This window comes from Taeniopygia guttata, chromosome 1 (genome assembly GCF_048771995.1).
Source record: "Taeniopygia guttata chromosome 1, bTaeGut7.mat, whole genome shotgun sequence".
NCBI classification, from domain to species: Eukaryota; Metazoa; Chordata; class Aves; order Passeriformes; family Estrildidae; genus Taeniopygia; species Taeniopygia guttata.
The window spans coordinates 109,410,759-109,422,500 of NC_133024.1; the positions used below are offsets into that span (position 1 = coordinate 109,410,759).

The following is an 11,742-nucleotide window of genomic DNA, read 5'->3' on the forward strand; positions in this document are numbered from 1 at the left end:
ATAGAACATATAGCAATAATCAAATAAATAAGAGAGGAGGAAAATATTTTGATTAAATTTACAAAATCCAAAAGCTCTTGTGTGTTAGATTTTGGGCAGTGAGAGGGTGGTTTTTCAGAGAAAGAGGGCAGCAGTTGGAATTCTGTGTTCTCTGTTCTGATTCTGTTAACATCCTTTGAAAAAACCTAAATATTCTGTGTCAGAATAGAAGAACATGGCAACTGGAAAATTTACCTTTACTTTCGCTATAATTATACTCTGTAATGAAAACTAGCTTCTGTAACTAAAAGGTTTATCATCAGGTTCTATTAAAAAGACCACATAAAAAGTGAAAAGGATTTTTTTTTTTTTAATTGTTGTATTCCATTTTTATAGAAAACTGATAAACAATTTTTAGCCAAGAATTTCTAAAAAGTGGATAGAATAAAATGCTTTTGTCCTCTATACCATATAAAAGTTTTTCCAGAATATTTTGTTAAAATTGTTCAACCCAGTTCAGAACTTCTTCATTCACCTTCTCCATGTTCTTCATCTAATTTATTATTCTAAGTATTAATTTAGCCTGCTTATGCCCATTTTTATTTTTTTTCCCTCTTCACATACTGGTCGTTTAACTCAAATTTGCAACTGGCATTAAGTTATGGCCACAGTGCTTTCTTTTTCTGTGATGCAGGTTGTGTATGGATTTGGAGTGGGATAATTTGTGCTCTGTGACAGAATGTCAAAATCAGTGGGCTAATTTTGAGTCATCTCTGTGAAATCACAAGTGAAACTGCTGGAGGAGTTTGCTGCAGGACTCTGGGTGTTGCTCTTTTTGCTGTCACAGGACATTGTTGCTTACATCTCAGTAAGCTCTTTGAATTTTTATTTTTTTAGCTTGATATTATGTCACCTAGTATAAATTGTCAGCAGTTTCATCCAGAAAAGCTGTACATCTGTTCAGTGCAAGACAGGCTTCTCAAAAGAGCTGACCAGCTCTTTTTCATCTCTGATATATGTTGCCACTATAGAAGCAAAGGCACATGGTTGTATTCATAAAATCCTGCCACAGGTCTCTGTGCTAGCAGTAAGAGCAGTGACTTTGAGAACTGTCTGCTGTCTGAAAACTGGATTAACTCTCTTTATTCAATCAGCATAGGTCACCCAGTTTGGTTGTGTGGGTAGCTTCTATGTGGAGAAAGGGATAGAGTGGTCTTAACTGGAACATTGAAGTAATAATGCCTTTTCCTTTGCTCTTCTCTGTTAACAGTGGTATTTATCAGAGTCTGGTGTTTATCACAGATTTAGTCTTTAGCAGCTGGTAATAAAAACACCTCCTCAGGAAGCACAGTCCGGGTGGTGCACTGCTGCTTAGAAAAAATAATAGAAAATACCTGCCATCTGCCAGAATGCTACTTGCAAAACCCAGTCAAAACATATTTGTATTTATATATTGAACTCGTTTTTTTTTTTTTTTTCCACTTTGACAGAAAAAATCAGTTTGAAAATAGCTTTTGTTTGTTTTCCTTCGCTAGTTAATGTTTCTTGAGCCAGATTGGAATTTAGGCAAGTTCAGATGTCTTGTGAGAGAATTACTAGAATCTTTGCTCCTGTTGCTGGTTTCCAAAGCTGTGATTGTGGAGGAGAGCCCTGTGATTCCCAGACAAATACATACCCAGTGGAGGTGATGAGTGCTGACCAGTTCAGTTGGTCATCACAGTAAGATCTTCCTCCTCTTTGCTGTTCCACTGGCTTTCCAGACAACAATTCTCTTCACCACTTTGCCCAAAATGACATTAAATTAATGAGACTGAAGATCAAATCTGTCCCAGTATTCTGTCTCCAGTTGTGTTCAGCTGTTGGATGAGGAAGAGTGTTAAGAGAAACATAAACATCTGCTTAGAGTTCCCAAGTGCACTCCCAATTCTTTTTGTCTGGGGCATTGCTGGATGGTGTCTCTGTAATTGGATGAGGCATCTGAGGTGCTGAAATGGGGAAGAATTTAATGTCTTCAGAGACACAATTACTAAAGAAAAAGTGATTGCCACAAATTCAGTGTGAGAATTATTGATAAGCATGTAAAAAAGACTCATGAGCTAGGCTAGCACATCAGAGGGCTTTTTTCTAAATCTGTTCCAAATGAGATTGCAAAGATCTGCAAAAGAGCATGGAACATTTGTGAAGGATGGACAAGGTCTGTGGTTTGGTTTGTTGTATTAAAAATGTCCCAGCAGTGGAAAAGTAGTCAGTTATGCTGGTTGAGTTTTGGAGCTAGGTCTTGCAAATGGGAGACTGCACATCTTAGGAGTTTTCCATCACCTTCTTTATGTACATTCTTTATTTTATGCTCAAGAACAGATCCAATTTCTCCTGCCTGTGCTATTCCAGTGGAAAACTTCTGTTTGCTCTCCCTTTCTTGCTTTCTGCCTTTTTCAACTCCCTGTGCAGGAAGACAAAATTGGGAAGCAGCCCTTGTTTCAGCAGAGAAGCCAGATAGGGATTGCTGGTTCTCATTTCTGTCTTCTAGAAATAGTCTCGTTCTTTTTTATCAGTGAACCTCAGTAAAGATCTCACAAAGATACAATATGCAGTCTTTCAATCCAGCAAGGTTCTGATGAAACAGAAAATAGGCACACAACATTTCTAAAGATAGAGGAAATTGTTTAATGTCTTTTTTTTTACGATTGTTCATAATCCTTGAACTATTATCTTTATCTCAGGTTTTGTCTGGAACAGCACCTGGTACATATATCCTTAACATACAGTTACTCAGGTGATACCAATCAACCAACCTCAGAGAAGCCTTTTTTGTTAAAGCATGAGTATTGTCTCTATGCTGAAGAACTTCAGAGGCTTGGGATTTGAATCAAAATCATAGCTTGTTTATTAATTTAATGACACAAAGTTGTTTAACATGACTGCAAAAATCTCTGGGGTTTTTTCTTTTTTTTTTTCCCCTGATTGGTAGATTTTTTACTTGATCGATTTTCAGTCAAGATAAAGTACTTTCTGTAGCACTGTAACCACTTGACTCCTTACCTGACATTTCTTACAGTCCATGAAATATTCGAACTTCTGCTTGTAACCACAATTTTCAAGTGATATTTCTGAGACCACCTCAGGCAAATGTTGTTCAGTGGCTGTGATTTTGTTATCAACTGCCTTTGTTCAAGTTTGGAAGATTGCATTCCATTTGCAGAAGTGTGGTGTCTGCTAACAAATATGGAATAAAGAAATAAGCTGTATCAAACAGGTAGAATAAAAATAATAAAGGAAAGTGTAATTACAGAGAGCGAGGTGAGCCTGCAAATACCCATCAGTTCCTTCTCAGTCTTGCCTGTCCATGTAGTTAGACTTTATCAAAAAGCACAAATTTAGGGTGCTGAATGTTTAGTTCTCAGAGGTTTTAAGTGGACAGGCAGTGCAGGTATGTGCTCAACTCTGTCATTAACCAGAACTTTATGCAAACTTTGGATAATTTATGAAATCCATGTCATAGTATTCCACAAGGGGCTGTTTATGTGTGTGACAGGGACAGTCTTCTGTCACATCTTACATTTTACAAATGTTTTCTGAAAAGCAGTGGCTTGTTAAGACAAATACATGGTTATTGAGCAAACAGCAAGACATTGCTGAGCACTGTGGTATGCAGGGATTTCAGCAAGCCAGCTGCTGGCCACAAAAGATTTCCTTGTTTGTACTCATTGTATGAACAGCAGTGAGATGGTTTTGTGGCTGCTTCAAGGAATTCCATCTGAGCATGAAGGCAGATGAGGAACAGCTGGAGAAGGTGATGAAGGTGCTTTGTTTGAAGTGGTAACCAAGCCTTGCATCAGTGCTAGAGCAGAGATGCATTTTAATAAGCATGTAAAATATTATTGGGGAGGATGGGTTGTGGGTGGCCTTTAAAGTGGGGATGAATAATTTGTCTAATGTAATGAAAGAAGAAAAGGCATTTGAAAGAATATGACGTGTGGTTAGATTAATTTGTTATGTAGATGAGAGGTGATGGCATTTGTCAAGGTGAATGGAAAATACGTTGTAGTAATGAGGAGGAAATGACAATGTAAGAAAGATTCAAGTTGAGATGCAAGAATTCTTAGTCCAAATGTAGATATGGGACAAATACAAGGATTTAGAAGAAAAAGAGTAAAAAACTTAGTATGTAAATGTTGCACATGGTATATATATTTGTATGTATAAAAAGAATAATTGCTATGCGTGACAGGGAGAATGGTGGCATTTTTCACAATGTCAGGGAAGGTATCTGTTTCAGAGGAGGAAAGACATTAATATTCACTTTTATAGTAGAAGATTGAGCAGTTCATAATTGTACTCCTAATCTCTTAGAAAATTATTTAAACCCAAAAAAAGTGCTTTAAAACTCTGTGAAAGTAATTTTAATTTTGAGTCTTTTTTGTCCTGTAATTTTAGTATGGAACTTTAAAAGTTTTTACAGCATTGTCATGTATATAGAAGTGGTTTTGTTGCTCGATATTCTTATTTTTAAAGACTCCAATGCTACAAAGTCCTGCTGTGCCAGAATATTAAATGGTCTTGGGGAATTTCACTTCTCCCATTTGTGAATTGTTTTTGTAGGCTGGATGCATCACACCGTGGATCAGCTTGGAGACAAGGCAACCAAGGAAAGCTATGCTATACAGTATCTCCAGAAATCTCTAGAAGCAGATCCAAATTCTGGTCAATCCTGGTATTTCCTTGGAAGGTGAGAACAGACTTTATAGACACTGTAACTATATTGGTAAATTTCTTTGAGGATACTCATTATTGTATCTTAATGGTTTTTTTCCTTAATCCTGTCAGAGGAAAAGTGAAGTATGTATACATCTACTTAAGTTTTCTGGGAAGTGTATGAAAAGACAAGATGATAACATATTTGGGATGAATAAAGATTAGAAGTTGAAATGAAGTATGTTACCCAAATGGCTCTGCTTTTTTGTAGTTATTATTCAGTCTACACATTTACAGTAATCTGAATATATCTGGCCTGGTTTTACCTGTTTCTCTCACTCTTTTTTGTAAATCCTCTCTAAATGTTGTTACTTTTCTTCATACATTTTTCATAATTCTTTTTCTCTTTATTTTTTCAGAATCTCCCTCCTAATCTCAGTTTTTGCACTGAAATACAAATATTTTCCTAGGCAGACATCCATTTTTAAAGAGCATACACAGCAATGTATGGCTCAGACTGATCCATTCTAATGTGTATTTAAGTGTTCATTTAATTTTGTAGCCTTTGATCGTATTTTTTACTTGAAAAATATCATTACCAGATGTAAATCATATAAATTTGATGAGTTTTTTCTGGTCTCCTTTTTAAGAAAATGGAATACTTCACTTAAACCAGCAGAAACTATTGAAATACTCAGGTTTTGGAGAAAGCTTTGAGAGCAATTCTAGTCCATATGTATTCCTCAACAGAACATCAGTTCTGTTGAGGAATACATTTTAAAAGAATGAGGCAAAATTAAAATGAATATGCTAACCTCAGTGTCTTCCAGCTGACATTGTTGGGGATTCTGGTCACATGCAGCTGTAACCTATTTTTGATTTTGTCATACTAATAATATTTCTCCAGCTGTTCCTGTAAGACAGGGATCTCCAGCCAGCCCTGAGTGTGTGGGGCAGAGGGGCAGGGCAAGCATGGAGGGAAAAGGAAAAATGAGCCAGGAATCATCTTATTCATCTTATCTTCCACTGGGCTAAAATCCTGTTACAAACAATACATGACACAGTTATTGTTGATAAAACTAGTAAATATATATATAGATGGATATTTGATTTTGACTTTATTTGGAGCTTTTAATTTTAGAAGTGTAGGTATCATTCCCTGTGGTATAATTGTAGTTCTGTTTAATGCCAGAGTACCTTTAAATTTCTACATGAGGAATTAAAGTAAGAAATATAGAAATTAAAATAAAAATATAAAAAAATACAGAATCACACAACTTTTTACAAAATTTGGTGCTCTGTATATGCAGTACAAATAACCAGTTTGTTCATTACTTAAATATGATTGAGATGCAAGAAACACTCATAAAAAGCCTCCCAGGCAGTCAGGGATTATCCTGCTTGAGTTGGTCAGTATCTCTCAATAATTCTGTTTTGTAGAACATTAAGTGTTATAACCATTTGTTTGATGAAATAGGTAACTTCATTGTTTGACTGTAATGCTATCTGTAGATAAACACTGTTTTTATTGACTGATAAGGTGTCACCAGTGAAAGAAGTGCAAATCTATCAAATGTGGGATGACTGTTTTCCTTACAAATGTAGTAATCCAGGGTTTAAGTAGATTTGGGGTGCTTAAATAAATAATTAGTAATCCATGTCAAGATGTTTGAGTCTGCTTGTGGCTGGCATTCAGAAACAGCAAATGCTGAGTGTGTATTTGCATGACTTAACATTTATCAGATCAGACTTGGTAAGCCATGCTCAATGATTACCTTCTATAAATACTACCAGAGTTCTTTCTTTTCTTCTCCCAGGTGCTATTCAAGTATTGGGAAAGTTCAGGATGCCTTTATATCTTATAGGCAATCTATTGATAAATCAGAAGCAAGTGCAGATACATGGTGTTCAATAGGGTAAGAATGATACAGGATAATACAACGATATAATTCCATGCTAATATATATAAATAAAGACTGTCAAATTTTTGTGAAATCAAAGGGACTGTAAAGACTTTTTTATTTATAGACCCATGCTGACAGACTTGTCTGATTTGAAGTTTAAATAATAAATTAATATTTGCTTTCTCAATGTTTTAAAATACTGAAAATGTTACATACGATGTTAAAGTTTTATATAATACCAAGATTTATTAAGGGGTTGGGGAAGGGATGTGTGTATTTGAGTTCCTTGAGTCTTGACTTTGTTATTAATTCTCAACTTCACTAATCTTTCTATTCAGTGTGCTGTACCAACAGCAAAATCAGCCTATGGATGCTTTACAGGCCTATATCTGTGCTGTACAATTGGACCATGGCCATGCTGCAGCCTGGATGGACCTAGGCACACTCTATGAGTCCTGCAACCAGCCTCAGGATGCCATTAAATGCTACTTAAATGCAACTAGGAGCAAAAATTGTAGTAATACCTCTGCACTTGCAGCACGGATAAAGTATTTACAGGTAAAACTAACCTTTTAAGCAGGGGAAATACTCTTCAAACACACAGCAGAGGGGAGGGGAGAAGTCACACATGAGTTTAACTTGCAGTTGTTTGTGGTGTGTTTAACCTGTTTTCATGTGTACTGTAAGCATATCATAGCCTGTAATATTTTATTTCTTCATTTTTTAAGTGGAACTTAATTCCTTATAAACCCTATTTTGCACATTTAATCAAAACATACTGTTTTACATCATTTTGCTTTTTTCTTTGTATTTGTCTACATTTTTAAGTTCTCATAACATATAGTGAGAATACGCAACACACTATCTTTCACTCTTGTTTGCAATTTCAGAAAAAAGGAATTATGAGACCTCTGAATCCAGAGCTCATCTTTGTTCTGATTCTCACAAAGGTTTATATTCTGGTTACCCTCTTTATACCTAGCACCTTTCTAAACCCCAAAATTTTAAATCTGTCCTCTCTTTAAGACATAATTAGCTACAGCATTTAGGAAGATTTCATGGACTTGCTCTTACTAAAGTAGGCTTGTGTTAAATTTGCTTTTTACATAATTTTTCCTAGGCTCAGTTGTGTAACCTTCCACAAGGTAGTCTACAGAATAAAACTAAATTACTTCCTAGTATTGAGGAGGCATGGAGCCTACCAATCCCCGCAGAGCTTACCTCCAGGCAGGGTGCCATGAACACAGCACAGCAGGTGAGAAGTTGGGTTATGTTCTGCAGGTGCCCAGCTTTAAGGGTTCTTTACAATCGGTAGTGGTCAAGCTTATTTTATTGAGCACAGGATTGGCTTTTATTAAAAGAAGCCTTTGATTTATTTGCCAGAGGGATATTAGATCAAGGAGCTCCCTATAATGCGGGAGAAATATGGGGGTACCAATTTAGAACCTTTGTGGATTTTCATGACTTTAAAAGATTTCATCTTAAATAGAAATGCTGCAGTGGTTTAATAATCCCGTGAAAGGTACACATTCCTCCATTGATGACCATATGGAAACTGATTTTTCAGTTATTCAGATCAGCTTCAGAATATCTACTCGGCCCTTTTAATGTATGTGGGCTGCTAAAATTATAAAATTGAAAGGAAAGCATTAAGAATATATAGAACCATATTTTTGTCTTCCTTCTGTGATTCTTAGGCTTGTAAACCTCATCATCCAAATACTGAACCTGTACTAGGCCTCACTCAAACACCAATTTCACAGCAATCCTTGCCACTACACATGATTCCTTCTAGCCAAGTAGATGACCTGACCAGTCCTGCCAAGAGGAAAAGAACATCTAGTCCAACAAAGGTATATATTCTGATGAACTGGAGCCCCCTACCAAAATCATATGGAAAATATGCATTGAAATGATGCAGCGTGCACAGAATTTGTGCTGTAAATTTTACTCCTTTGGCATCAAGGTGGGGAATGTCTATAGAAATTTTAAAAAACATTTTTCAGTGGTGTGTTTAATCAGATTCCAGCTTTAGGCAGGAGGTGCCTAAGGGCAGTGCACATTGGTGGCACTATACTGCAGTTGTAGTGGTGTCAGTGAAGAAGTACAGTTGTAGCCTGATGATTGAGAGGGAGACAATCATGTCATCCTGTCTATTGCCTTTGCTTATATTTAGAATTCAAGTGTTTCATCATCATGTAATAGTGTTACAGTAGATAAAGTATTCAGTTTTGAAAGTAGCATACATTTAAGTTAATTGCATAATTTGATTTGCTTGTTTTTCCTTATGGTATTAGATATCATTAATTTTTTTCTCAGACTACTTTGATACTATTGGGAATGATAGAATGAGACTTGGTTATTTTAGTACATTCTTACTATTATATATTTTTATACTACTGTTCTTGAAACAATTACTAGTTCTTTCATAAATAAGCTAAAATCTAGATAGTAAAAGAGAAATTATGTTGGCCCTTTGATAGTCACCCATTTTAATGTAACATTTTCTCTCAGAATACTTCAGATGTTTGGAGCAGTGGCCATACAGTGTCACATCCTCCTGTACAGCAACAAATTCATTCTTGGTGCTTGACACCACAGAAATTACAGGTACGTATGGGAGATCCTCAGAAGCTTTGTTAAATATTTTGTTTATTTCTTTCTTTCTTTTAAGAAAAATAAACCTGGGACATGTTCTGGTTTCACGTTCTTGAAATTCAGTGTAAAATACTTCCCAGGGTATAGTTCAAGTTTGAATATTTGTGGCCTCTCTATGTGAGATAAGTTCTAGTAGGGAACTAAATGATCTCTAGGAGAAGCTGAACACTTACATTGTATGATTTCTATAATTTATAAAATAAGTATGTACAGTAACTCTTTTTTCTTATGATGTTTTAAAGACAGATACGCAAATTGTCACACTTGTGTGCAAAGTGAGTTTTGACTTGCTGTAGTGTGGGGGATATTGAAAGAGGTGTAGAAGTATTGTTGTAATATCATCCCTTCCTCTGAGGTTGCTTCTTGTATCAAATTGCATAAACAAATAAGCACATTCTACAAAATGATTACTCAAATGAAATCTACTGCTGCTTTTCTATATTATGTGTCAGCTAATACAATTATATGAAATGCTAGATTTTAGTTTGGAAATCTTATTTTGGGTGTTTTTTTGTCAGGAAATTTTGTTGTCTCTTCAGTTCATTAGGGCATGCAGTGAGCTTCAGACGGAATTCCATATATTGAAAATCAGGCCATGCTGGAAAATTTTACCCATGCATTGCATATGCTTTGGATGCAAAGAGAAATAGAAGGGAGCACAGTGCAGAGGCAGAAAGCATTCTCATTAACTGAGCAATGTTCCCTCAATTCCAATATAGCTCTTCAACTGTTTCTCTGTCTGAACAATATTGGCTTTATTATACTGTATAATTTCCCCTCCCTCTTTCTCCTGCTTCCCCACCCCTTTGGTTTTTCCACAGTCATTCCCTCTCTCTCTCTCTCTCTCTCTCTCTCTCTCTCTCTCTCTCTCCAAGCATTCTTATTATTTCTTATTATTTCCCTCTGCTTGTTTCATATTTGACTGTTTTTCCCCCTTTTCAGTCTCACCTTTTTCCAGATCCAACTTCCTTCTCTAAGCAGAACCTCAGTAGGCCTCTCTTGAGTACAGTAGACTGGATGTGCTGGCAATAGCTTGACAAGGTTCCAGCACATATAAAGAGGAAAGCCAAAAATGTATGATGCAAGAGGAGAGTGAATAAAAAAGCCTTTATTGCATCTTCAAAGTTGGCCTTTCAAAATTGGCAACTCAGAGGCTGGATGGATATGGCATGTTACATATACATGCATATATGTGTGTGTATATATATTTTTTTTTTATTTATTGCACTCCTCTCCAGAGGGAATTCAGAATGGAAGGTACTGTTAATCCAGGGATTTTGGCATGAACCATCTTCATCTGCTTTTTAAGTCATACCACTTAGTAGAAGCAGTCTTACTGGTAGGATGATGAAGGGTGCTGAGTAAAGAGATCAGATTTCTGGTAATAGATAACCAAATTTATCAGTTACAAACAAGATCGATATCATAACTTAAGATATTGCTCTTACTAGTTAAATCATACCATTTTCTGGGGTTTTTTTTAATATTTTTAGGAGAAGTTTTCATGTGTGCCTATAAATTTAATTCACTTTGTGAATTAATAAAAGAATAGCACAATACAAAATGGGTTAAAATGTACATAATTATGATAAGAATTCCATATAATCATACTTGAATGTAGTTTTCTTTTATGGTACCCGCACACTTAATTTTAGTGTGGCAGTAATAATTATACACTCAAATAATTTACAGAGTCTCTTTAGTTTTAGTAACTAGTAATAAGGTTTGTTTGCAAGAGAGTGTATGGAAAGATGTTTGTAATAGAAATCTTGATTATTTTCAGCTTTTAAAGTCTTGTCTTCATGGATACTTTTTAGTTTTTATGCAAGAAAGTTATTTTAAAAGCCCATGCAATTTTAATGATTATGAACACACTGCTGTTTTTTTAGCACTTGGAACAGCTGCGTGCAAACCGAAATAATCTAAATCCAGCACAGAAACTTATGCTGGAACAGCTGGAGAGTCAGTTTGTCTTGATGCAGCAACACCAGCAGGTGAGAACAAAAATATTTTTCTTATCTCCAACACTTTTGTCAGTAGTGGAGACTATTGTGTGTTTCTAGAATTCTAAAGAATTTCTGCTGTACAGAGTTCTCATGCCCTTTGCTGTGTTACGTTAATTTTTTTTTGGATAAAGGATAGTTGTGGATTAGTGGTTGAAACACAATGAGTTTAGCAGTGTTTTATTATAGGGCAGCTGGTTAATGTAAAAGTTTTCAAGCCACATTTTCAAAGTAACGTGAGTGGATGGATCTAAAAGCAGTTTTGCTTCAAAATACTTGACTCTAGTAACAGTTTTTCTCTCATCCTGTCATTGTTCACTTCTCTCTCCCTCTCTGTCCAGCATCAGCAATAAAACACTCAGACTGAAGGGCAAAGAAAAGAAATGTGCTGATAGCTTTACTTAACATTTACTCAGCATTTTTATGGGCTTGGCAGTTCTCAAAATCAACCACAAATATCTTAAAATGAGTATAAAATTGGAACTGACCAGTGCAGTAAAGTACAC

At 35.7% G+C, this 11,742-nt stretch overlaps 1 protein-coding gene across 19 annotated transcripts in view; it reads left to right on the top strand.

The window, feature by feature from the left end:
- The window catches only part of KDM6A (lysine demethylase 6A), a 149,483-nt gene that overhangs the window by 98,387 nt on the left and 39,354 nt on the right, over positions 1–11,742 (top strand). For 9 of the 19 annotated variants that reach the window (XR_012058120.1, XM_072935291.1, XM_072935292.1 and 6 more), the window contains 7 exons: positions 4,579–4,705; positions 6,489–6,587; positions 6,914–7,133; positions 7,696–7,830; positions 8,273–8,428; positions 9,090–9,185; positions 11,123–11,227. Coding sequence is in view for 18 of the 19 variants with exons in the window: in XM_072935291.1 (XP_072791392.1) it covers positions 4,579–4,705; positions 6,489–6,587; positions 6,914–7,133; positions 7,696–7,830; positions 8,273–8,428; positions 9,090–9,185; positions 11,123–11,227 (938 nt within the window). In the remaining variant the exon portion in view is untranslated. The remainder of the gene's footprint in view (positions 1–4,578; positions 4,706–6,488; positions 6,588–6,913; positions 7,134–7,695; positions 7,831–8,272; positions 8,429–9,089; positions 9,186–11,122; positions 11,228–11,742) is intronic. The other 10 variants (XM_072935324.1, XM_072935327.1, XM_041718689.2 and 7 more) reach the window with 3 other exon arrangements.